The sequence below is a fragment of the Typha latifolia genome, chromosome 2 (assembly GCF_019914945.1).
Source record: "Typha latifolia isolate L0001 chromosome 2, TyphaL0001v2, whole genome shotgun sequence".
NCBI classification, from domain to species: Eukaryota; Viridiplantae; Streptophyta; class Magnoliopsida; order Poales; family Typhaceae; genus Typha; species Typha latifolia.
In genome coordinates this window covers 14,089,078-14,116,048 of record NC_133087.1, presented here as the reverse complement: position 1 = coordinate 14,116,048, position 26,971 = coordinate 14,089,078, and the positions used below count along the sequence as shown (strand labels likewise).

The window sequence follows — 26,971 nt, the reverse complement described above, 5'->3', positions numbered from 1 at the left end:
ATGATACTATGTGGTTTTTGTCGAGGGCAATCATAATTATCATATGTGCATGACCAGCATAACTTGTATGGATACTTATGACTTAAGTAAAATTATTAATTTTTTTTTATATGTCATATAAAGAACGGTAAATATATTTAATCTTAAATTATATATTAAAATTTTTAAATAATTAACTATTAAATTTTTTTTAAACATCATATTTCTACATTCTTTAAAATGTTATAATTACTATTGAAATCACTGTGCTATTTCAAATATAATATTCCATTAGTTATATTTAATTAATCTTAAATTTAGATTAAAAATACTGTATTGTATTTTTATAAATTATTTAAAATAGTTCAAAAGCTATTCGCTATACATCATAGTATAAAACATATCATTTTTTTATGAAAGACAAATATCATTGATAAATATTTTAAACTCAAAACTTCAATAAACAAGAGCATTTTTTTTGTTACTGATATGTTTATTAATAACAATCTCTTTGAAATATTTTATTATTAAAAACTAATTATAACGACAATTCAAAAAAATTTTGAAAAAAATTAGTGTCAATTGTGTTATATATATATATATGTATAATATCAATTATGATATTTTGAAGTGGCAATTATGTAAAACCCCCTAAATTCAAACGATGCACATCGTTGTCTGACGGTGCACATCATAACAAAGGATTCCATGTGTGCTCTTCTGACAGAGGTGGTCGGTGGACGGTGGTACATCCGTGTAAACCACGAGCCACAGCTGGATTCGGGTCGGGCTTAATTTGAAGTCGATCCGAAATCGAGCAGAGGATATTAGAAGGCCAGATAGGATTAGGAAAGACCAAATACTCTACGAGGCCCAAACAAAATATTAATTAAATTTTTTAAAAATAAATATAAACTAAAAGAATTGGATCCTACTGGGCCTATAAAAATGTCATCAAATCTAAGCCCAACATGAAATTTAATTGGGTAGCCCAATCTAATTTTTATTCCATTGGGTCAGATTTGGTTTATATATATATATATATATATAATTCGATTGATATTTATAATTATAATTTGAAATTTTTTTATTTGCGCATGTTAATATTTATTAGATTATAATTTCTTATTGTTGGTGGATTGGACCGGGCCTAAAGTTGATCCGGATTCCATTGAGTTACCAGTACATAGAACAGTCTTGGGCTTATAAAATAAATAATTACTCCGGATCAATTTAGGCTTAGTCAACTAAAGTTAGTCCGACTGGGAATTAAGCCTAATCCGAACCCGACTAGACCCAACCCGAAGAATGCTGAGGTCATATAAAGCGAGCCGAACTATCCAATTTCAGCCTAGCTGGTCAAATGAATTTATACTCTCTCTCTCTCTCTCTCTCTCTCTCTCTCTCTCTCTCTCTCTCTCTCTCTCTCGTTGCTCTATACTTGTTGTTCACTCGCTCCCGCGGGTTTCCACTATTTCCCACCCGACTCCGAGCCGTCTCTTTCACCCATTCAATTTTTAAAACCAAAATCGTATTTAAACGAAGCCCCCTCGAATCCAATTAAAGTCTTAAACCCCACCCGCTCCCCCTTCCTCATGAGTCTTGACTGCCTCTCGATTCTCGAATGACTCGTTGAACCAGTCTTTCACTCGTTTTCCTTCCCAAACAAAAACGGCTCTTAAAAAAATAAAAAAAGCTTCGAACTCTCTCTCCTCTCCTCTCCCTTCCAGTATTCATCCACCCAACCATGGACTCTGATCCCTTTTCCCTTCTCTTCCTCCTCTCCCTCCTCTCCTCCTTCTTCTTCATCTCCGCTCTCTCCCAAGCTCCAAAGCTCAGTGGTAATTTGCTAGCCTGTAATACTCTTCTCTCTGATTTGATAAAATTTATTCTTATTTTATCCCCCTCTTTGATCAGGCTTTCTCATCGATTGCGGATCCGTTTCGTCATTGGTAGACGCTCGCGGCCTTACATGGAGCTCCGACGCCCGCTTCATCTCCTCCGGCGTCCCCCTCAACGTCTCCATCCCCGGCCTGGAGCCCACCCTCTCCACCCTCCGCTCCTTCCCCTACCGCCCCTCCTCTGCCGCCCGCAACCGCAAATTCTGCTACATCATCCCCGTATACCGCGGCGGCCGCTACCTCGTTCGAACCACCTACTTCTATGGCGGCGTCAACGGCCTCGGCGCGCCGCCGGTGTTCGACCAGATTGTCGACGGCACCTTTTGGACGAAGGTCAACACCACTGCCGACTACGCCGCCGGCATGTCTTCGTACTACGAGGCTGTGTTCTTGGCCAAGGGGAAGACTATGAGCGTCTGCGTCGCGGGCAACGCGGCGTACACGGAGTCCGATCCGTTTATCTCCGCCCTCGAGATGATCCTGTTGGATAACTCGGTGTACAACGCCACCAATTTCAATGAGAACGCCATGGGCCTCATCGCGAGGAGCAAATTCGGGTCCCCTGGGCCAATTGAGAGGTAAAGATGTTCTTTCAATTTGGTATCAGCGTGGCCTTTTAATTATGTAATCTTAAGTTGAACAAAAATATGTTCATTTATTGGTAAACAAATGACTGCATTTGAAGAATATAGCTGAAGATATGATCACCACTTTCTAAGTTTTTCACACTTGAAAGAGATTTAGCTACGCCTGCAGTGATGTAGTATAGCAAAGGCTGCTTTTGTCTTGTGACCTAAATTTGAATTATCTTTGTGCTATGCCTTCAAGACTTCACTTATACTCAATGTTTTTTAGATATTTGCTGCAAAAGTGCAAATGCATTGCTAAAGTACCTTATCAATTGCAGAACTATAATGGATGCTTGATATGGAATAAATTGCACAAACAGCTATACTTATTGTAGTATTATTTTGTTCTGAAATGGTTTCATAGCTTCATTAGTCTGTATGATCGTTAATATATGTTCTTAAGAACGATGATTAAGAGGACCACTGGTGAAAATTTAGTGAAGACCAGATTCAAACTGAGTTACTACTTACTAGTAATGACAACAGGTTGTACCAACTGGGCAGTCTGCTACCTCATAGTTATCCTTATGACTATGGATTTACTGACATCTAATCTCAATCAAAAATTTTGAGCAGCTTGTATTGATCCAAATCCAATTGGTCCAAGTCATTGAAAAGCAAAGGGGGATAGTGGTTCTCAATGGTGATCAAATTCTAAATAGAGACACATGAATCCATCTTTTGAACAAAAATTAGTGGCAGTCTCCAATTTTAGATATCACATTTGATCAAATCTAGGTCCACAATTACAATGCTTCTCATATTTTCTTTTTCCAAAATCAACTTGAGCTAAAGGAAAATATGCAGATAGCTATATTTCATTGTTAACTGCTCCTCCAGGCAATAAACTTGAGATTTTTTTATTTAGACTTAATGCGTTTGTGGTTTAATCTCATTCTTTCTCTATATTGCAGTCTCTTGCTCTGTATAATCATCATTCATCTCAGAGATGTTAAATCTTCTTTTGTTTTAGGCTTTTAGCCATATTCATTGTGCACCTCCTCTTGTTCTCTGATCGTTATACATTCATGCAACTTGATGGGGTCTAAAATTTGTGCTTGCTCCTAACTGGGGAAGTAGGTTTTGCCAACAACACCTACCTATGACTTTCACTTGAAGTTGTAACCTTCCCATTGAACCTCCACAACATTAAGTCGTTCTTTGTGGGCAGAAATGAAAAGAAGTGCTGATATTCTTGCTAGAAATGATTTTTTAATAACTACGGGATGGAATTTAAGTCAGCGTCACTATATGATCGAGATGCACTATGTACATTATGTTGGTAGCTTGATTTCTGAAAGCTTCATGACTGTTCTAAACCATTTTAGTGGTAATGTGCAAAATAGGTACCCGGATGACAGATATGATAGATACTGGCAGCCATTCATTGACAACTCAGATGCAGTGAGTAGTACTCACAACGTTACAGTTACGAATTTCTGGAATCTCCCTCCTGCAGATGTGTTTAGCACTGCTCTAGTAGCAGCACAAGATGGAGCCCTAGTGTTGCAGTGGCCTCCTTTGTCCCTTCCAAATTCCAGCTATTATATTGCTCTCTATTTTGGTGATACACTACCTGACAGCTTCAGGTCTTTCAATGTCTTTATAAATGACTACATCTTCTATAATCGTTTATCGGTGACATCATCTGGCCTTGTCGTCTTTGCGACACAATGGATATTGTCTGGTGAGACGAGAATAACACTCACTCCTGAATCTGTTCTTCCTCCACTAATCAATGCTGGAGAGGTATTTGGCCTTTTCCCTCTTGGAAGAGTTACCCACACACGAGATGGTATGACAGCTAGTCTACTTACCAAGCCTTCAAGTGAAGCATTTCTTCTGAAATTTTTTCTTTCTCACTTGTTTTCATCATTTATTTTCAGTAATTTCACTAGAGAAAATAAAGGAAAGCATTAATAATCCACCTGATGATTGGTATGGAGATCCCTGTATGCCTCAAGGATATTCCTGGACTGGAATTTCATGCTCTGAAGGTGCATCCCGAGTACGTGTTGTCACTCTGTAAGTGGATTTCATTTCAGTGCTGATTTATCTTTTGATTTTGTAGTTTCTACTGAAAATATGTCACATTCTGTTGAGACCAGGAATCTATCAAGTATGGGAGTATCCGGATCTTTATCACCTCACATTGCAAATCTGACTGCACTTACTGCTATGTAGGTATCTGATTGTTAAGCAATATCAGTTCAAAATATATCTAAATCTAATATGGATCCCACACACAGATCTTTTGCAGATAATAACATTTCAGGAACTATTCCAGATCTCAGCAAACTAAATTGGCTTGAGAGATTGTAAGTCATTTCCTAAGGTTTTTTTTCTTTTAATTTCTTTTTGTTGTGTTATATGCATTCCTCATAGATGGCTTCACTTTTGAAGGCATTTGCAGGACAATCACTTAACAGGAACAATCCCTCAGTCATTAGGGAATGTTAAGAAGCTGCGCGAGCTGTAAGTTGTTCTCTTTATAGCTTTCCCATGATTGTTGTTATGTTTGTAATATAGTATGCACCAAAGTAGCATTTGGCCCGAGCTGGTAATGTCAATATAGAACTGAGCAGCACACATTGTGGATTGCCTCGTATGTCTTAACTTGAGAAAGCTTACCATCATGTAAAGCCAATATTAGTACTATTATTTTTGTTCTCTATTGGCTTGCTTGATGATATATATTAGTGCTCTTTTGTCATATTAACATGATCTTCATATGATGAAAGAAACTACTTTTAGGGGGGCTTCTGTCTTATGTTGGCAATTTCATGCTTTCTTTGTTAATTTGTTTGTATTATTTAAATTGCCCTCTGTGAGTCCCTGCTCCACTCCTAAATGTTGTTAGCCATATTGTTTTCGTGTGTAACCCTTGGTAAGACCTTACAAATTGAATGATAGTTCAAAGTTGTAAATTTCGTTTTCCATGTCCTTTTAGATATTTATATAATTATATCTTGAATTGTAAAAGGGTCAAAGCAAGAATAAATTGAATGATTGTAATTACTGGTCTATTTCTTTTTTCTCTCTATTGTATGCCATCTTATTCTAATTCAATTTCAATTTTCAGATACTTACAGAACAATGATCTAGGTGGTCAAGTTCCAACCAACGTGCTTACCAAACCTGGACTGGACCTCAAGTGAGTGTCAGCACATCATCATATGATCATATCTCCACTTTGCTGTTCTCTTGATTCTGACCAATTAAATCAACAGGCTTACACCTGGGAATAACTTTTCTTCAAGCCCTCCAGCTTCGTGAATGAATCATGTCTCTGTAATACCCACAGAAGGGCCAACTTATTGTAAATGGTTATCTGAGAATCTGAGATGAATTTCTAGGTTCATTCATTCTGTCTCAAATAATCAGATGCATCCCTGAGCAGTTTGCAATGCAAGTTGTTCGCCAAGGTACCAAGATTCCAAGAACCATTCAATTCATGTAAAATAGTTAAGCTTTTGGCCCATATGTTATTTGTTCTTTTCTTTTCACTTATAGTTGATAGGAGTTAGAATTCACTCCGAACTGTTTGTAAACATTTAAAGAGAGTCAACAAATTGGAAATTTGTTTGTATAGCATCTAACTTGCAATCTATGTGACAATGTACTACACGTGAATGTATTAGTGAAACAATCTTGTGCAATTCATACGCTAATTGGTGAATTTTCTGACATTCTTCTAATGTTCTACGTTGTTAACTTGCGAAGTTTTTCTAGGCAATACAGTGTGTCGAGAATGCTTAGTTAAGCAAGTTGTGGATGATCTATTTTCCTCCCCACTTTAGACTCACATTTCTCTTTTCTTACAAGCATGTCCTTTAATTAATGTAGATGGATTGAAGTGTTACAAGACCAAGCATGTAATGCCAGTTTTGAGGAGTACTCTTTTTTTCTTTTTAGATAGATTATGAGTTTGTAAGCTGATTCATATGCTAGACAGAAGGCCTTCTCCGCACACATGACAGCAATCCACTAATAATTTCTCTAGGAAAACTTTCTTCTGCACTCATGAGATAAACTTTATTCACATCTCTTAAATACAAATAAGATACCATTATTATTTTACTCATTTTATTATTTGATTGTAAAACATGGATAAAACTATAATAATTACTTTAAATAAGTCTATGTAAGATTTTTTTTTTTTTAGTTACTAAATTTTGGATAAATATGATAAATAAGACCATTTAAGATTAAAAAAAAAACTAAAATACCCTCATAATAATGTGAAGCTGAATGAGAGAAAATAAATAGTTATAATTTGTTATGCAAAGATAATTGTTTTTTCTAGTTATATTTAATAATCATATGTACTTTAGCTTTATATATGAGGGTATTTTGATCATTTTTTTGCTAATAGAAATTGGAAGAGGAATTTTGCACACCGGTGAAAAAAAAGGAAAAGTGAAAAGGGGTGTTAGGCTGAGAGAAAAGTATTTTAGTTATTCTTGCAAATTAAAATTTATTTAGAAAACATGCATAATTTTATAGCACCTCTTCATCTGGGATAATATTTGTGTATAATTGGTCATATAGATTTAACTTTATTTTCCTTTTTCGGATAAAATATGACTTATAACTTTAGGCCTCATTTACTTTATGAATAAGATCAATTTTAAAATAAGTATAAGTATTATTTCTTATTATTATTAAAATAAAATTTTTATTTCAATAATAATTATTTTTATATTCACTTGTATTTTATAATAAGAGTGTAATAATTATTAATTTGATATGATATAAATTGAAGGAATATATAAGAAAAAATGTTCTATTTTTTATAAAATTACCATGAATACATTTTGATTTGATATAAACTAGGTTAATGAGATATATATCAAAGATAAATTATTAATTAACTTAGTATGTAGTATAAGATATAATTTTGATAAATAGTGCTTCATAAAATAAGAATATTATGACATTTAATTGTTATTTTAAATAATAAGTTATATTTTAAAATAAGAAGAAAAAAATTATTCCTAAAGTGAACGAAAGCTTAGAAGTGAAAATTAATTTTTTACCGATCCTCGTGGGTACCAACATACTGCTAAGTTAGGTAAAAAGTTTCATTTTTTTTTTAATTTCTCTCTTAATTGATTCAAGCATTACATGAGTTAGGATAATATAAAACACGTGGACAACCCTTCACAATTATAAGGCGAGCTCGCAGCTCTTCTTCTGTATCCTCTATTTCAATCAGGTATTTAGTATAGAGGAAAAAAATCTAGCCCCATTGATAGAAGAATAATGGAAGAGACTAATGGTAACCGTACATACAATCATTAATGACTAATTAGCCTTTTAATAAAGTATTAGACTTCTCTGATAGGGTCATTGAAACCGGTATTAGATAGTCAACAAACTGGTAAAACCAATGTATTAGCCTTATAAAGCCTAAATAATTTTGCCACATCGATAGCTTCATGACTATGTTTACATAGTTAAATGACTTCATATTATGAGTATTTCTATATTCAACTTAAAACTATTTAAAGCTCCAAAACATTACTTTGACTATGCAATACTGGATAACCAAGTTGCAGCCTTAGGAAATTGTTGCATGAGGGCCTATGCTCGGACGATTATTTAAATAATATTATAGAGAAATTATTTAATAACTAAATTAATTTTTGTAGAGTTGGTAGGTATATTTTTTATGACTAAGGAGGTTATGGTTTGGACTTCACAGTGTGATTAACTTGGAGGAGCAGCTTGATAGCACGACGACTTAGAGGTCTAGGCAGTTAAAAGCTCGGTGGAGCCTAAGTGCCTCTGTATCTAAGGAAGTTTGGCTCTTTGTTCGGCCTATATCTAATCTTTGAGCTCATGAATGATAAAAAAAAAACTATTAAATTAATCAAGGGATTAATGAGATCCATTTGGGCGTTGGGCAACATCCATCTACTACATAGCTGGCAAAGAATCTGGAGGTTTGTTAGTCAAATCTTTAATTTTTTTAATTTATTTTTTTGGGTATAACATTACAAAAAGGTCCCTTCCGAAAAGTAGTTAAGTAGTAAAGTGACAGTGCACTGCCACCTACCAAATATATTTCTTCACGATAATTAATGCCTACAAATATTCTGAGGATAAAATTGGTAACATACTTAAAAACTTCCTACAATATTGATATAATTTTTATACTTTTATTTTCGCCACATCAGCAGCCAAACACCAAATCGAATATTTTCGATATATGTTTTAGGTTGCGTTTTTTTTTTCCATTTTATGTTTCAATTGTAAATTTCTTATATTTCACTGATTTTTTATCTCTTAAAATTTTTCACAATTCTATTTTTCATTTGATAAAGTACAGAGAAATAATAAAATATATTTCTCATAGAGTATTTTAGAAGGAAAATTCTTCTTAATTAGATGTGATCTTATTTTTAACTATAATATTTAAATTAATTTTAAGTTTTTAAAATTATTGAAGATTATGAGAGATGAAGTTTTAGATAAATAAAATTTACAACGAATATAGATTAATATCAGTCGAATATTTTATAATAAAAAAAATAAAAGAGTGAATTTTTTATCATTTGATTTCGAAGGCTGAATATGGGCTAGACAAAGAGCTAGATAAATATGCTAAGTTATCTCGTCTAGACTTTAAATCATATGTGTCGCTGAATAATTATTCTAAACTAAATGCTGCTGAGACATGCTCTAAAATATCACGTTGCCGAATTATTTATTTAATTCAACCATATTATTGAGCCATCAATGAGTCAAATTTTTTTACCCTATACTAAATCACTAAATATTTTTTCTCTATAATAATTATTTCTTTTTGAAGTCGATAACACTATATTTTCAGTCACGAGGAAGGGTACCTAACTATAACAAAAGGGTAGTAGTCCACCGAAACTACCAATAGATCGCAATGATCCGCAGACTGTTTGACCTCCATAGTTCCCTCCTCAGTCTCGAACAGCAAATGCGCTTCCTGTGGCTTCATTCTCCGGTGGTTCCCATTCGGGGAACTACTAAGAGAGGACCACGTGTACAAGAAGCAACCAGTTTTGTTCCATTGTAACCAGCAGATGAAAGAGATCATCCAGGTGTATCTTTCGGTGCGGAGTGGGACCCACCACGTGGGCAAGTGACAGCCATCTCTCTCCTCCTCCCAGTCACCACCACACCACCCATTCTAATCTAAGCTTTGCCGACACTTTCATACAACATCGCGTATTAAAGACGTTATACAATTTGGACCCTATATCTCCACTATTTACACATATCACCTTCTTCTTCTTCTTTTTTTCACAAATTATACTTATTAAACAATTAGATCGATCTTCTAATAAAGGGCCAGGTTCACAGTGGGGATGTTGCTTTGAAAGCCCCTTTCTTTCTTTGCTTATTTTCTCGTGACACAAACCCAACCGAAGTCCCCGTAAGGGAGGGTGGTGGTGGTGCACTGCTGCTACTTTTTTGCTTTTTGGCTACCTCTAGGAAGGGGAAGGAGATGGGGGGTAATGGCAGCTGACGAGAGATCTTTCTTGAGACCTGTGCCATTTTATTTTAGTGGAGGCCAAGAGAGAGCTGGTATGGGAGGAGGTTGCTCATAGAAATCTCTCAAGAGCCTCTCATTTGTGGCTGATAAGAGGAACGGAGAAGAGCTTCTGGGTGTCTTCATGTAAGCTGTAAGAAAAAATATCTCCTTTGCGTCCCTCTGTTTTCTTTTGAGAGAAAAAAAAAAGAGAAGGTTTTGTTTTTATAGGTTTTTCTTTGATTTGTTAGTAGTTTCCCCTAGTTCTGTAGCATGATTTAGTAGAGATTTGGCCAATTTCGGAAAATTTTAAGTTCCTTGAATTTTTGTGGTACATAGTTCGAGTTCCCAATAAATGAGTAATGCGGTCAGATCTTTTTGCAGTTGTCTCAAAAGTTGATGTTTCCATTGACTTTCCTGTTGCCATCTCTTGCCCATACAAGCACAATGATTCAATAAGCTAGTAATTTCTGTGAAACTCAATTTTCTCCAGGATTGAACTGCTTAGTTGCTCAGCCTTCTTTGCATTTGAGTCCGTAATATGCTGGTGTAGGAAATAGGATAAATCTGGAGATATGTGATTGGATATTGTGTTTAAGATCATGGTAGACATATATAAGAAGTGAAAGTTCCAGTGGACAAGTCAAGAAGGCAAGAATGACATGCATGAATAACACAAAACTGTAGAAAACTTCCTTGACTTGGCATCAATTTGAAAGAGAAAGATAAGGGTAACAGATCACAGATCTGCAGTATCATTTACCGAATCATGTTAGAGAAACTTCATACTGAGTTCAGGGGAATGGGATAAACACAGGACAATGGCAAGTATGGAGCTATGATAAGCTGATTTCCAAAGTCTTTTATAATTACCTTACGAGTTATGAGAACTGATGATAACTAGGCAACTATTAAAATTATCTTCATTAATTGACTGTCAAGAGGACCATTTATGTTGGGGGTACATGAAGAATTGAATTCAATTCCCTTTGTACCTGAATGTGGCGAAAAGACTAATTCAATGACATACTCTATGCTATGACAAGAAATATTTGCAGGAAATTTTTTTACAGTACAGTTATGTCTCTTGAATTTATGGTATTAGAAGAACATCAAGTCAATAAAGTTAATAGAAAGAATCAGTAACCATGCTAAACAAATAGTATGGAGACTTTCTATACAAACTTTACAGATGGAATCTGAGCGGGTGGTTATCGCATTATCTGAAGAAGTGTAAAGTATTCCAAACACATGAAAAGCGGCGGAATCTAATGATCATTCTTATTTTACTAAAAGCTTTCAAGACAATTGCTTAGTTTGACTTCTTGACCTAGACTCAATGAGCATTTAAGTTTATATGTGAAATCCAAGGGACCAAATTGTCATCTGGATCACATGCATATTTTCCTAAGATATGATAGTTTACTTTTAACCCCTAGAGAGTTTCCAATACTGATGCTCAGGCATGCTGATTCTCGATAGACATATATTCTGCTAAAATAACTCAAACATAATAAGGTGCAAAGAGCACAAAAGACATTACACGAGTAAATTGCATAGAGAAATGCGACTTTACCTGGATCAAGTAATGCACTACATGTAGTACCTGTTATAAGATGTCTGATCTCCATGCTAGAACTATGAATTTGGGGGTTGTGGTGGTGGTGGCGTTAAACAGATAATAAAGGTAGACTATTTGTCATGTGCCAGCACTACTTACCTTGTTGGCTTCTAAGTTGGTACCAATGTGAAACTCTCTAACGTAATGTATGAAGATGCTTTGAACATTTTCCTCAAGTTAATTTTGATTCTTATATGGGCTCTTCTAATAGCAGTTTATTTCACACTGTTACTCTTAATGATCTCACTAAAGTGTCTATTAAAATATGGTGAAAATAACAAGTATTTTGTGACTCATAGGTTGCTGCTGCTGATTTACAATGGGCTCATTGATACCTGCTACTGATGCTGCTATTCATGCAGAGGCCTACTTGTCATTGGGTCTGAGGACATCAGGGAAAGGAATTCCTGAATTTCCAAGAGTTCTATTACTTCTATCTTCATTTCTTGAAAGAGCTGTTCAGATGAGTGAAAATTTACTAGACTCAAGAAAGATAACAGAATCAATCACTGTTTTCCATGGTTTAAGAGCACCAAATCTTAGCATACAAAGATACATTGAGCGCATCTTCAAGTATTCAAAGTGTAGTCCGTCTTGCTTTGTCCTTGCGCTCATATATATGGACAGATTTATTCAACAACCAGACATTTATATTACTTCCCTCAATGTTCACCGTTTGCTAATTACAAGTGTGGTATTAGCTGCAAAATTCATTGATGATGCGTAAGTACCATATGCTTCTTCTGAAATATTTTTAACTACATTAGTTGGTTCCATGAGAAATCAGTTTTCTTCTCCCTTCTTTTTGTTTTCTCTCTACATGTAAAAAGTCATCATCATGATGCATAATTTCAAATAAGAAACTGATATGCACAGTGTAATCCTAGATTATCTTCTTTGTGTAACTAACTCTAGATTCTTGACTTTTAACATAGAGTGAATATTTGATTTTCTTTTCTCCATTACAAAAGTGGTAGAGAATATAACCATGGGTGAAAGCTAATTTAGGACAATGTGTATTCACTGCAAGAATCAATGCAATCCTTCCTTTTATCTCAGAACAAATTATAAGATAATAATAGAATGTAGAAAGGAGTGCTTCTTTCTTCTTAGGGAAGGAACTCTTCCTTCCCTCGAGAGAGCATCAACTGGACATCCCTCTTATTAGCTCACTCATTACTGTTATTTATTTTTCTCTTTTGCTTATTTGTTTCTTTTTAATTATTCATTTATTCCATGGAGTCACATTTATTATCAACACAACTGCAGATTCTTCAACAATGCATATTATGCCAAGGTAGGAGGTGTCAGCATTGGGGAGATGAACAGACTGGAGCTAAATTTCTTATTTTGTATAGATTTCAGACTGCAAGTGAATATTGGGACATTCGGCAAGTACTGTCTTCAGTTGGAGAATGAAGCCACTGTTTACCAGGTAGAGTGGCCAATTCAGGCCTGCAAGATAACAGACTGGAGCAGCTCTGAAGACTCAAAATGTCAGTCTGTAGTGCAGAGATACAGTTGTGAAGCTGTTGAGGGGTTATAACATTATTGTTTTGAAACATCAAATGAACAATTAGGTTCCTTTTCATTGGAGTTCCACATGCTTCGAAGAAACAATTTCCACGAATAAACTTTAGTAAATCTTATGACCTATTTGTTCATTCAACAGAATACTGATTCTTTTCTGCTGAACACCACAGGAACTAGGATCAAAGCTAAAAGGTGATAGAGTTCATTGTTCTTCTTTTTCTGAACGTTGACTTTCTCTTTCAGTCACTTTCATTTCTCCATTATACAGACCCATTAAATTTCTGCATATTGCCTCCATGCCATAAACATATCATTCATGATCATTAGCCTCATTCTCAGATTCTTTTCCAACCTGTCCAGTGGCGTCCATTGCTTCCAGTAGCTTTGCAACGAAAGGAGCATGACTTCCAGTTGCATTTAGAAAGTTAGAGAAGGCAAGTTTAAAAATAGAAGATTTAGCTGATTCTAATTTGTCATTGATGAGCTGGACACTCTTAAGCTAGAGAAGAGAACAAGTTTAGAATGTAATTTTCTTTGCTGATCCAAATTTATTGGTAACTTTTAACCCTTTTTTCCCCTTCTTACTTATAACTTGGAATTCTCAAAATTTATGCCCCAATGATAGATTTGGAACTGGGAGGTCAGTTATTTGATATAGCATGAAGTTATGGAGCTTGGAAGGGAATGTGGAGAGTGGATTAACAGGGAAGGAATGGGGCATCTCTCATTTTTTATTCTTTCACTCTTTCTTTCTTTTCTCATGATTCTTGCTATGCTGCTTCTTCAGTATGGCGCATATTCTGATGTGTTGTTTTTCGATCAACCTAATTTTTGTCAGCTCTACTACAGAAAATGTTCCATATGGTGAATCTGGCTGCGTCATTGTTCATTCTTTCAGTGCAATGCAGTTCAATGAAGAAGTTCAAAAAAAATTTCCATCTTCTTTGCCTTGCTGATATATTCATCTATTTTCTGGCTAAGGATCTGTGATAACTAAACAAGTTCGAATTTGACTGCCTTTGTTTCAGTAATTGGATGAGTTATCGTTCAAGACTACGTGTGGTAAATGTTCCAAAAGCTTCTGATGCAATGTCGAGCAAATGTTTTGCTCAAACCTACAATTGAGTTGTAGTAGTCAAGAGCCAAAAGATAGCAGCTATCAAACAGTATGAAATCATGACTGCAAGGATTAAACCACAGGAAGTTTTTTCATATGAGCGCGCAAAAGATTTTGTAGAAGTTAGGCTCTCCCACGTAGGGAGAGAAGCTAATACCGTTGCTGACTGGGCAGCAGCTAGGGCAAGCGTGGCCTCTGGCTACTGCTATTTTGAGCGGCCAAGCAACGCTCCCCCAGAACTCTGTAACCTCATCACTGTCGGCGCGGCTACGTTTCGACAGTCTATTAATAAATAGCTGGGCACAGCTCATTGGCAATCAAAAAAAAAAAAGGCCCATAATTGCAGGATACAGGGGATAAAAAAATATTATACGCAAATACTGGCGTATGAAATTAATGGTTCATGAGGGTACAGCAATTTCCATTATAAGCACATTTCTTCTTTTGAAAGAAGGTCATAGACGGGAATACCATTCATAAACAGAGTTATATAAATGTAATAAGCTGTGGACTAGAGCAAGCTTTACCAATATGATGACAAGAGCCTATCCTGCAAGATTATCGACCGCAATATTGTTATGCCTAGTTGTAAAACAAATCTTAATAGAGAGATGCAGGGTCAATCTCCTGGTATATTCTCAGATAACCAGGAGCATAGTTATCATACCTGGACTAAGTAGCTGAGTGAACTGACTACTAAATCGGTTTAATTTTATTATTTAGATAAGCAATCAATCTGTTAAAAATTAATAAACCTAGCAATTGAATCGGTGACTCGTGCAACCCAGCTGTATTTTGGTGAACTGTTTGAGTTAAGTATTTTTGTAAAATTATCTAATTATTCTTAATATTTAATAGTTCTATCATATATCTAATGATATTTTAGTTCTAAAATTTTAAAAAATATTTAGTTTATAACATATTTGTGTTATAAATATTTTTTTTGTGTACGTATACCCTTAAAAAAGCACTTATTTACTTATATCTTGTTCAAAATGCACAGTTTTTGCATGTATGCATTTTTGTTTTTTGCATGGATACTCTTTAGAATAAATTTTCATTAAAAGTTGAACAATTTAAATATAAAAAGAATGAAAATATCTTTATTTTAGTTTTTAAGTACTTCTCTTAATTAATGATACTTTTATCAATTCTATTAATGACTTGATTTGAAAAGTAACAATGAGGTTATCTATATAAATAACATATAGATATACAATTATAATACTTTCGTAGATTTTTTTTTTTAATTTTTAGAATTATATAAAAATACCTCTAAGCGGATCGGATCCGATTCTGATAACCATAGTCACAAGGATTGTCTAAGGAATAGAAATGCCATAGCCTAAGGATTTTAACCACCGTAAGATAGTCACTAAACAATCGTAGAAGAGATTTCCCCAGATTTCTTTCACTAACTAATCCAAGTCTTGTGGCTATATCAATCTCTCATTCAAAAGATTCACAGCATTCATTCCATAGTAAAAAGACGTATACCTTTCTTCTCCTCCTCACTGATCCGCCACTTGCATTGCTTTCAATTCTGCTTCTAAAGAGTGATTGGCCATCACTCCATCGAGATAAGACCATTTCAGTTCCCCTACATATAAGAATGCACAAGCACATAGCTCATCCCCCACCCTTCTGTTCCTCAACTCCTCATCAACTCTTATCAGTTGCCAGGGATCCCAAAGAAGCGAGTCCTCCCCATTTACTTACCTTGGATCACGTACAATTTATTATCTACCACCCCAAACATCAATAAAAAGAATAGCATAAGTACCTCAACCCATAGGCCTAATAAGAAAGCATCATAAGTCTTGAAGAATATCGACAGTCGGATAACTAAAAACAAAGCGGCATACTGGGAAAGTAATGAAATATCAGGGGATAAGCTCAAGCATAAGATGTTCAAGCCACAATTTTCTTATCAAATTACAATAAACCCACCCATAAAAACTTCTACAAAGATGTACAAACTTCGATCAACTGGAAAACACTAATCAAACACTTGCTATATATCGAAAGCAATATCAGAATGGACACCTGAATCTGGAAGGCCCTCAACTAAGTTTGCTAGCTGCAATACTTGGATAATTATAAAGAATTGAGGGGACAGGAGTATTCTTTTTCTAACAAAACTACACAAACAACTGATATGCCTCAGATGCTGAATTTCCATTTCTCTCATTAATATACATCGATTTCAAGCAGCAAATGAGAAGAAACCTCCATTATGTAAATCTGCTTTTAAATTACAGACTTTCTTCTGTTTGTGCACATGACACGCTGGGCAGTGCCCCATCTTCCGATTGCTCCTTTCTCACGTAGAGCATGACTAAAGATTCCAGCTCCTGAAAGCATAGGATTATTTAGTTGAGCTGAGGGACTAACTATGACTCGCTTCTGCACACTAAAGCATAACTTGCTAGGTGCCTGTTCAGAATCATTCAAACTACTTATATTAGCTGGACTTGAAATGAGTCGAAGCCTTTGTCGTGGAGAAGAAATTGTGGGAATCTTGGATTTCCATAATGGCAACATATGAGCAGGAGAGCTTGCATAATAATTGCTGCTGGATTCCATGCTTCTAATTTTTCCTTTGCCATCTGGAGTTGCTGCTGCGTCTAAATTTCTATCAACATTACTCCTTCCTGCTGTTTCCTTCGTGCGTAGAGCTTGATTGAAAATCCCAGATCCTGAAAACATTACTTTGTTTGATTGAACAGGTGTGCTGATGGTGATTCTCTTTTGTACACTAAAGCATAATTTGCTGGGTGCTTGTTGTGCATCACATAAGTTGCTCGGATTTGCAGGACTTGAGATAAGTCGAAACCTTTGTCTTGGAGATGAAATTGTAGGAATTTTTGACTTCCAGAGTTGCACCATATTGCGAGGGCTTCCATACTTGCTGCCGCTAGATTCGATGCCTCTAAATTTTGCATTGCCATCTGGAGCTGATGTTGCTAATGGTGTTCCAGGTATTGAATTAAATGCAGCCACCGATCTCCTCCTTGGCCCGCGAAGATGAGATAGCTGATGTACAAGTTGCTGTTCAGGAAGGACCAATTGTGTTTCTTTTCCAGATGGCAGGATAGCAATCGAAGCTCTCCTCCTCTTATGCTGTCCTGGTCGTACAAAAGTGGTCAATGATATCCTTCGTGCTTTACCAACAGATCTAGTGACATCGTTACCAGAGGATTTAATAATTGGAAGAACATTCTCCTTATTTTGTAGTGGTGTTATTCTCGAAATGCTGCTTCTTCTCTGAGGACCTGAAGTTGGCAAGCGGTTGGTAATTCTGCCCAAAGGAGGCCTTTCCTTTAGTGGAGCAAGTGGTGGTTTAGAAAATTTAGCAGCATCTCTGGAAGCTTTTTTCTCGTCAGCCAATTGATTCTCAAGATCTCTCACCTGCAAAAAAGTAAAACCAATCATGAAAGAATGAGTAAAAGTAAAGTAGTATTCAGAATGTAGAAACATGCAGATATCATGTCAAGCTAGCTATTCTAATCAAGAAACTCTCAAATGTGTATATAGATAACATATATTTCCAGTGGTTTATACTAAATTTCATACATACCCTCTGCTGATAATTTCTGCAAGTCTGCTCAGCATCTCTTATCTGTCAAGAGAAAAAGAAAAAGAAGAATTTTAAGAGTAATATCCTCAAAGGAATGCTGTAAGAAAGTTCACAATTGGTGCACCACTGATACTAAATAATTACCTTCTCTTGAAGTATTTTAAAAACATTCTCCCTTGATGCATACTTAAGGTGCATCAACTGTAAGCTCTCATTCAATCTTGCTGTTTCTTTTTCCTCCTGCCGGAGTTTGTCCACCTGAAGAAAAAAAAATCATTTCGGACAGCTAAAACTAAAGCAGATGCATCTTATATCATACACAGAAACAACATTACCATCTGTTTCAGTTTGAAACCTTCAGCTGGATCTGATTGTTTACGGGCAGGGCCATGCTCTATTCCTCGAACCCGAGAAGCAAAGTTCAGTGTGCAGATAGTCTCTCCCAAATCTGCTGAGCTTGGACTTATTTGTGCAAACATCAGAGTCTTGCAATCTCCACCTGTTAAAGATAGATCACATGCATTGAGATTGGCCCTCTTAACAACTGTTGTATCTAGTATAACAGCTGGAAAACTGATTGACCGCTTACCTAGGGAACTTTGCAGCAAATGAGTAAGCTTTGAATTCCTGAATATTTTTTTTAGCATCAGAAGGAATAGTTAGATTCATAAATATTGTTTAAACAAGAGAGAGAGAGAGAGAGAGAGAGAGAGAGAGACCTATATGGTATGTGGGAATTCTTAGAGGCAAGGGCAGAGATAACATCTCCCAGTGCAGAGAGTGACTTATTGATAAACTGTGACTCCTTCAGCCTCTCTCCCTCTACTTCAATCTTTCCAAGACGCTCGCTTCCAGCAAGATCTACCAGCCACATGTGACTCCTGTTCCTCTGCCCATTCACCAAATTCTCGCTCTTGATGGTTACCCGAACCAAGCTGCAGCACAGTTAATCTTATTGTGAGGGAACTGCTCATATTACAGACAATAAATGAGTCTAGGAAGCACACAACCTTACCCACTATTAATATCCATTAGCAATAAGACTAAAATCAGCTAGCTTACATAGAATGTATGATTAAGAGGTAGGTTTGTTCTATATTTTAAAGAAATTAAGGGTACTAGGGATGGAAATATGCCTGCAGAAATCAAACAGAACCTCACCAGTGAGAACGGCTACTGAGCTCATTTGCATTGGTTGATCCAACAGATCGGTTCCTTGCTCCAGTTTTAAGCATCTTCCAAACTTCTTCTATATTGCAGACTTGAGCTTCAACCAGCCCAGGCACTTCCTGGGCCCCATCTGTTGCTTGTTTTATCTCCAACCTTCGCACAACGCAATAAGGTGATGAAAACCAATTCAAATAACAATTCAACGTTCTATGCTTACTTTGAACAAGAGAAGTTGCTTCTTACTTCTTTGCTAATTGATCAGAGTTCTCTTCAAGAAGATCTCTCAGTTTCTCATTATAAACCTCCAACATGCTCACAGAGAATTCATATCTCACGGAGGAGCATCTCTCCTGTGAAATCCTGAAAAGTACTTCCAGCGCACGATAGTTAACACCCCTGTTCTCCGGGGTCCCCTCCATCGTGAATGTCTTCCCGGTACCGGTCTGTCCATAGGCAAAAATGCACACATTGTATCCATCCAACACCGATCTTACAACCGGCAGTGTCTCCGCAAAGACAGCCTCTGGATGCACCAAATTATGAATGATCATAAAGCTAGAATAAAAGGAATATTGTCATAAATTCTGCAAAGGGGAGAGTTAAAGTACCAATCTTGTTCACTACCTTGATCATCTGTAGGTCCGAAAATATGATCGAATTTAAATTGTTTCTTCGAAGAGTCAGAGCAAATAATCTGCAACTCCGTATCTTGAGACGGGTCAAAATCTATCACTGATGTATGACCTCCGGAGACCTCTTTCGAGCTCAGGGGCCTGCATCTACAAAACACCCTTATATTTCCCCTCAGCTCGATCAGTTCATTGTAAAGTCGCTTCCTTTCAGAGCACTCTTCAGTGTACTTCTTCTTCAACGTCTCATATCTAGGTCCGCACTCCTCGGAGCACTTCTTGGTTAGTGCTTCACATGAAGCCCTGAGTGCTTCGTTCTCCGAGGTCTGCACTTCGTGTCTCTTCATCAGACCATTGTACTTAGTTCCTATATGAAAGAAACATATCAAGGAAAAACATGTGTATTGTTAGGAAACGGTTCAAACTTCAAAGAAAGAAAAGCCAAAAACAAACTTACCAAGAAGCTGAAGAGAAGAAGAGAGATTTGGGCCTCCAATTCCTTTCAGCATGGGAGATGGGATGAGGCAGTCATCATTTATCATCTGGAAGACGACAAAAAAATATATAAAGATTAAAATTTGAGAGCGCATATGTAATATATAAGGATTAAAAGTGTGGAATTACTACAATTTAGGAGAGGAGATTGATCACCTGGATAAACCTGTCCGAATCTTCTTCGTTGTGTTTCGCCTCATCATCTGAGAATGAGATTTAGGGCAAGAAATAAAATCAAGTCCAGAACTTGAGCTTAAACCATCACGATCATATAGCAGGAAAGCTGATTCAATAGCAAGAACGAACCTTTGTCCTCAGTTGTTTCCATCTCCGAGGAGGGGTAACCATCTTCTTGCACTCGATCTTCTGATGACAAGAATTACCAACAACAGATGAAGAAAAACACCCCAAGATCAAACATTTTGCTATTAAAAGAGAAAGAAGAGAGAGATCGGGTGAAGAGATTCACGAAATAGGAGATAGGTTTCTCGGTTATTTGACCTAAAAAAATGAATCCTAAGTACCCTAGATCTCGAAAAGAAAGGAAACAAGAACGAGATTTGAGAGATTGAAACCTTTGGACTCTTGAAGTGCTTGGCCGTTTTCTTGCATCGGAGACGACGAAAGCAATGCTTCTTCTCCCATGAGGCGATTCACAGGTCTGCCAAAGAAGGAATTGGCCGCAGAGGAGATGAGATGGTGAGTGAGAGAGAGAGAATTCCAACGGTCAAATAGAATTAAGGGGTTCTGCTCTTTTAGTAACGCCGATTTGATTTTTGAATTGGGTTAATTCTAACCGTTGGGAACAGCAAGTTGCATCAGACGGCTCTCATTATTTGTGGAGCGTACTATTCAAGCCATCATATTTTCCACTGCATTCATTAAGAAAAAAAAAAATTTGGGAGAAAATAACGTTTCTATGTTTTCCAATAAAAAGGTTGAAAATACCACGTTCAATGCTAATTCTTCAAAATGTCATATTTATCCTTGAAAACAAAGGTTGGAATTATGAGGTAGTCTATTAAAATGTCCTCAAACTTGGGCTATTCCCAGCACTCAGATTAACTGCAAATATGCTCAATCCAAACGAAATCATCTAAAATAAAGTAGAACTCTCCTCTTAAGCTATTGAACATTGAAGAGAACTTTATTTGAGCTACTATTCCAGTCAAGTTTCCTATACCACCCACCACTTGGCATTACTCCAACATGCCATTCATAAATAACTTTCTCCTTATATATCAACATAGTAATTGCAGCATGCATTCTCATATAGTTGAGAAGTTTTCATGACAAATCAACATGTTCGGTTGACGCCTTTGGTTGCCTTCTGGGTTTTTGGTATCTATTGTTCTCGAATTTTGCTTTGGATAGAAGTGAATCCAGCAAAGCAGCATCTGCTAAGTCATATGGTGCCCTTAAGACACTACAAGCATTTCAGAAAAAGCAAAAAAGATAGAATAAGTATAATAGAATCTGAAACTAGGAAAAATTGTCCTCTTTCCTAGAGTTGAGAACTTTAAAAAACTCAAATAATCTTCATTACCTCTCCAGAAGATCCTCTAAAACAGCTCGTTGAGAAGGTGTGACATAAAATATACATCTCCTGGGACACTGTCCGACAGCAAGCTGGACAAGATAATCATCACCATGCGCTGGACGAAGAATTTCCAAATTTTAGCAAGAGCATGATGATAGGAAGAAAATGTTCTTGAAACTGAGAATTCAGGCCATGACCAAAGTAACAATATTATTCGAAATATTTGAAGCCCCAAATCCAACAGTATAATTGCAGCTAACCAATTATTTAAACAAATTACTAGATTCATGAAAAATTCAATTCCTGTAAGATGCTAATAGATGATCAATCAAAGATACTATGTGCTGTTAGTATTAGTAGAGAAGAAAGAAGCAGATGAATAAATTGAAGCACAAAAAGGACGCTTCTAAATCTCAACAAAAGAGGCAAAGAAACTCAAAGAGAGATTTTCTCTTTTTCTTTTATTATAATATGTAATTTAACCCCCACATAATCGGTATACTAACTATAGTCTCCATTGATCATACAAGAAAAATAGGGATGGATTTAGATGATGCCCAACCTTGAGATGTTGTACGAGCTGTTCCATCTTCAGTAAATGAAAAGGCATGAGGTGCCCTTTTAACACAAGAATATGGGCATCCTGTGGGAGAAAAGTTAAATGACTGTTAGGATACAAGGAGGAAAATAAACTTGTGGGTTTTTATGTTGACAGGATCATCATAGAAATAAAGCCTACTATTAGAAAAGGAACTTTATGTAATGCAAAACTAATTACGAAGTCCTTAAAAATATAGAAGTTTTTAGCTCAATTTGGTTTGTAGACAAAGTAAAGAGTAAATATCTTTATTTTTGTTTTCATACTACCCTAGGGTAGTTGAGAACAAGAGATTTCTACTTCACTGCTAATTGATTGTGACACTGATGATTGATGATTACTTGAGAAATTGTGTGGTCATTTTTTTTCGATTCGATCAGTAAAACTGTGAAGAACTGGGTACATATTGGCTCAAAGTGTATTGCCATTACACATTATAAGTTTATAACCCTTCCTTATACTAAAAACAGCAAATACGGTTATCCTAACATGGTTGTTTTGATTAGCCAAGCTTATCTAATTCTCCATGATCTTTGTGCATATTCGCTACTCTCTAGAGATTTCAAGAATAACATTCAAGAAATGAACTAATGAAGCCCTTCCACAGTGGGAATGTCTTCTCTTGACAACTGCTTTCCCGACATAAGCCATTTGGATAATTGGGTATTGCGGGCCAACTCAGAAAAGAGTTTCATAAGCACGCAGAGAATAAGTTGAGATTAGTGGGTCATAGTCTCTAAATCAAAATACAAAACAATGTAAAGCCATGAGTACCTTTGCCAACGCATTGAACTTCATTGACGAAGATGTCATAAGCCTCACATTCAGGGTTCTCAAAAGGGTCCTCACATGGCCTACAAGATTGAAAATTTCAGTCACATATAATGAAAAGAAAAATAGATGCCATATAACAATTTCAATGAACTTAACAGATTTGTGTAGAAATATACTCAAAGATACTAAAAATTTTGAAATATTGTAATATGCACTCCAGAAAGAAAAGAAAAAAAAGAATCTTTAGCATGCAGCACGCAGAGAGAGTGAAAAAAAAAATTGAAATTTGATTTCAGCACTTGATTTCCTCCCTCTTATAGAGCTCTATACCTCCAGTCTATAAGCTAAGTGCTCCACTTTACTAGATAGGTAATTCTATGAATGAAGTCCTAGTATCAAAGCATTCACCTTCATAGATGTCATACAAAGTTACAAGTCCATATTAGTTCGGTAGAAGCCAAATGCATGTTCGAAATATTAAATCTCCCTTCTAAGTAACAACATGTGCTTTATCATTCGATATTCCCCAAATTCCTCCATTTAGTATATAATATCTTGCATCTAATGTCAATATTTGGTGAAAGAAAAATCAGCATTACATGATTGTTAATATTGTGATTTGATCTGTATTTTGCTTTTAACAACTTAGATTGTGCAAGATTAGAATAAAGCAAATTGAACACACATATGAAGATAGCAGATTTGGCCAGCACTGGTTTTCTATCATCATGCATTACATTTGTTTAGTTATAGATAGCTATATCATTGTTTTCCTATAATTCATAGGACAATTTTTATTTGACATCCCAAGTTTTAATGGTACTATAATTCACACCCTACATTATCACTATTTGTAAATCAAAAGCCCTAGCCCTATTTTTTTTACTCTTTTTGCCTAGAAAACACTTAAATACCCTCCAATTAGTCACTTAAAGAAGCCTTAACCATATTGCTGAAAAATGTGATTCCATGAATTCTGCATTGTACTTAATAGCTTAAGATTACAACAAAATACCTATTTAACACTAGTAGTAAATCTACCTTTCAGCTTCCATCCCTTGTTGTTTAGAAGATAACATCTGTATGCAAAGATAAACCAATAATCAGCATCAAACTTGCAATAAAAGAAAGAGGTTATTTGCTTATTACATTAAAAAGAAAAAGCAAAGGGAGAGCAATAGGAATCACAGATGACTATACTGACTCATTCTAGATAGGCACTTATCATGTTGATTCACTATTGGTTCTTGATATGAGGGAGTGTGTGGATACTCTCCTCTATCAAAATTTGCCTACCTATCTCCAATCATAACACCCTCGTGGTGATTCCTGCCTGATAGCCATGTCTATTTCGAGCTTATGAAGGTACAAGCTGAATGCCAATTCAATCAGTCCTAAACAATCATATTGTACTACATATTCTAAATACAATTAATGGTGTTCTCTGGAACAAAACATGGGCATTAGTAATTTCAACATCTGTCATATAGGCATCAATATTAGGCATGCAGCTCAAAGGGGAAAGAACACTTTTTCCTGTTACCAATATCCCAAAAAGATGCCAAATGATCTTATGATCTTAGGTTCACCTAATATTCAGAAAGTTCATCATCATTGACATTACCTCATCATCAAAAAAACCTTGTCCTTCACTTACTCTAATAAATTGTTTCAACTTCTTATTCTTCTTTGATGAAAATATTATGACCTGGGAATTTTCTCGCATATACATGTGTACATCTAATGTGTATAAACCCTCCCTAACATATTGAATCTTAACAGTCAAATACTTCTAGCATTTCAGTGTTGATTTTTCTTTCTACCTTTTATATAATCCAATTTTACATTCCAACTTCAAATTCACTTAAAATCATCTTAAAATGGACTCTTCAGTAAAATCTGATCGATTACTCATATTGACATAGTCATAATTGTGGAGTACCTGGTAGGCTTCAATAACACGTCTCATTAGCAAATCCGCATTCTTTGCATCCTTGCACACATCCGGATGGAACTCCTTCACCTACAACGAGCAAAAGAAATCAACAGCATAAGAAGTAGGGCTTGTCATACTTCCTCAGTACGAGATTACTGCCTACCCTGACTCGGAAGGCGGCTTTGAGCTGCGCAGGGGAGCAGGAGGTGGGGTCCACGCCGAGGATTTGGTAGGGGGAAGCCGACGGCGACAAGACCCAATCTTCTCCTCCGTCGCTGGAGCTGCTGCAGTTGCATTTCAGCAACCTTGAACGGCTAAAGAGGAGTCCTCCTCTGCCTTTGCATAGTCCAAACCCACGGGTGCGGAAGGGAGCGCCATTGCAAGAAGAAAGGATTCTACCGGAGAACAGAGTTCTTCCTTCCATCCCCATGGGATTCATCTTATGCTACATATACTCGTTAACTTCTCGCGATCCTACTATTGTTTTAGCTCTGTCTGTCTGTGATGTTCAAAAATATCATTTTAGATGATGCTTAATTTTTCTTTTTCTTCTTTAGCTTTTATATGTGGCTTTGATTAATTTTTCTTTCTGGACTATAATGCCCTTGGCCCATTATTTATATTATTATTTTTTTCATTTTTCTTCTGAAATGGCTTATCTTTCACCCCCTTATTCATTGATACGAATTGAGATCGGCATCGGAGATGATTGGAAGGACATGGAATGAGAAGCAAGAATAAAAACTCTAAACGACATAATATAAAGAGTAATATGTTAAAATATAATAATTAGAAAGATCATTGAAAGAGATGGACGAGGAGAGTAAAATTTGCCATTTGGCCTAGGAATATTTAGAACATTTGTATACCGCAGACTCTAAGATAACCCCTCCTAATGTTTTGATTAGATGGGAATCTCTGCTAATGGCTAGAATCCTTGCAGATACCAATGTAAGAAGTTCTTTTAAATTGAAGCTTAAGTGTGGGCTGTATATGAAGCTCTAATCTACCTCTCGGCCTCCACAAATCAATGTCTCTGAATTGAAATAGATTGCTATCATCCACAGTAGGACATATGACACCAGGTGATCTACTAAGCACCTGGTTGATGATATATTTTTACTCACTTAATATTTCTTCGGATGTAAAATTTTTCTTATGCTAACTTGTTCAATGCCCTTTTTTGCAGCTTTTGGCATCCGTGTAAGCTGGGCTATTTATATTCATGATTCTTAGTTTAATATAATTTTCATTTCTTTTCCAAAAAAAAAGTGAAACTATCCCTTTGTTTTTTTTCTTTGAAAATAGTGATTGACTGATTCATTGAACACAAATTAGATTACAATAGAAATCGGGTGATGGATCGAGCCACACCTTACTAACCCGCTTAACTATAACAAACTTAGCTAATAGCCATAATTGTAACACCCGAAAACTTAATATATATTAAAAACAAACCCCGACGCCTCGGCGCGTGCGTCACAGAGCTTGCCACCCTCGTCCTTCTTCTCCTTTCTTCTTCTTCCTCTTCCCTTGTCGTGCACTCCATCTTCCCATCTCCATTAATCCCCATCTCCCCCTCCCCCCCACCGCACCATTTCTTCTCCACCTCGCCAACTCTCCTTCCCTCTTCTCTCCCTCGGGTTGCCGACGCCGGAGACGAGGCCCCGGAGCCGATGGCTGACGAAGCCAACCGCGCGACCCCCCCGGTAAACCTTTTCTTTTGTTATTATCGATGATTCTCTTTCTTCCCAGTACTCACCTCCTCTCAACTACGTGGCTGCGCCGCTGGTGCCAACGATGGCAATAGCCACCGCACCTCTCTCTCTCCCTTCGATTTCCTCCCCTCCTTTTTCCTCCACTTCCCTTCAGCAAACCACCCACCCCGGGTGAGGGTCGCGGGCTGCGGGCCGCTGACGTCAAGGGCGGGCTGCCGGCAGCGCCGAACCCTTCTCT

The 26,971-nt window shown here is 36.4% G+C and overlaps 3 protein-coding genes across 5 annotated transcripts; 2 read left to right on the top strand and 1 right to left on the bottom strand.

Annotated features, from left to right (window-relative positions):
- Nucleotides 1-1,576: 1,576 nt before the first annotated feature.
- LOC140780881 (senescence-induced receptor-like serine/threonine-protein kinase) lies at nt 1,577-6,198 on the top strand. Of its 2 annotated transcripts, none has more exons than XM_073126584.1 (9): nt 1,577-1,820; nt 1,897-2,458; nt 3,856-4,304; nt 4,396-4,534; nt 4,618-4,689; nt 4,759-4,827; nt 4,913-4,984; nt 5,592-5,663; nt 5,740-6,198. In XM_073126584.1, exons 1-9 carry the CDS (start codon nt 1,727-1,729, stop codon nt 5,783-5,785), a joined length of 1,575 nt encoding a protein of 524 aa, XP_072982685.1. In that variant the 5' UTR covers nt 1,577-1,726; the 3' UTR covers nt 5,786-6,198. The 2 variants fall into 2 exon arrangements, 1 of the variants encoding a protein (XP_072982685.1); XR_012107591.1 differs by having other exon boundaries at nt 1,598-1,820; nt 4,923-4,984.
- A 3,496-nt stretch (nt 6,199-9,694) lies between these two features.
- On the top strand, nt 9,695-13,299 carry LOC140782206 (cyclin-P3-1-like). Of its 2 annotated transcripts, none has more exons than XM_073128658.1 (3): nt 9,695-10,176; nt 11,943-12,366; nt 12,913-13,299. In XM_073128658.1, the coding sequence occupies exons 2-3, from the start codon at nt 11,963-11,965 to the stop codon at nt 13,187-13,189; spliced, it is 681 nt and encodes a 226-aa protein (XP_072984759.1). In that variant the 5' UTR covers nt 9,695-10,176; nt 11,943-11,962; the 3' UTR covers nt 13,190-13,299. The 2 variants fall into 2 exon arrangements, with proteins under 2 accessions (XP_072984759.1, XP_072984760.1); XM_073128659.1 differs by having other exon boundaries at nt 9,839-10,169.
- Nucleotides 13,300-16,198: 2,899 nt separating this feature from the next.
- Nucleotides 16,199-25,535, bottom strand: LOC140782701 (kinesin-like protein KIN-14J). The gene is made up of 19 exons (XM_073129420.1): nt 25,179-25,535; nt 25,022-25,102; nt 24,121-24,158; nt 23,080-23,159; nt 22,270-22,350; nt 21,714-21,822; nt 20,743-20,828; nt 20,474-20,533; nt 20,324-20,370; nt 20,130-20,214; nt 19,668-20,039; nt 19,287-19,566; nt 19,035-19,196; nt 18,593-18,808; nt 18,463-18,500; nt 18,209-18,372; nt 18,018-18,131; nt 17,874-17,915; nt 16,199-17,704 (listed from the first exon to the last, which is right to left on the bottom strand). The coding sequence occupies exons 1-19, from the start codon at nt 25,452-25,454 to the stop codon at nt 16,544-16,546; spliced, it is 3,492 nt and encodes a 1,163-aa protein (XP_072985521.1). The 5' UTR covers nt 25,455-25,535; the 3' UTR covers nt 16,199-16,543.
- Between the last annotated feature and the right edge of the window lie 1,436 nt (nt 25,536-26,971).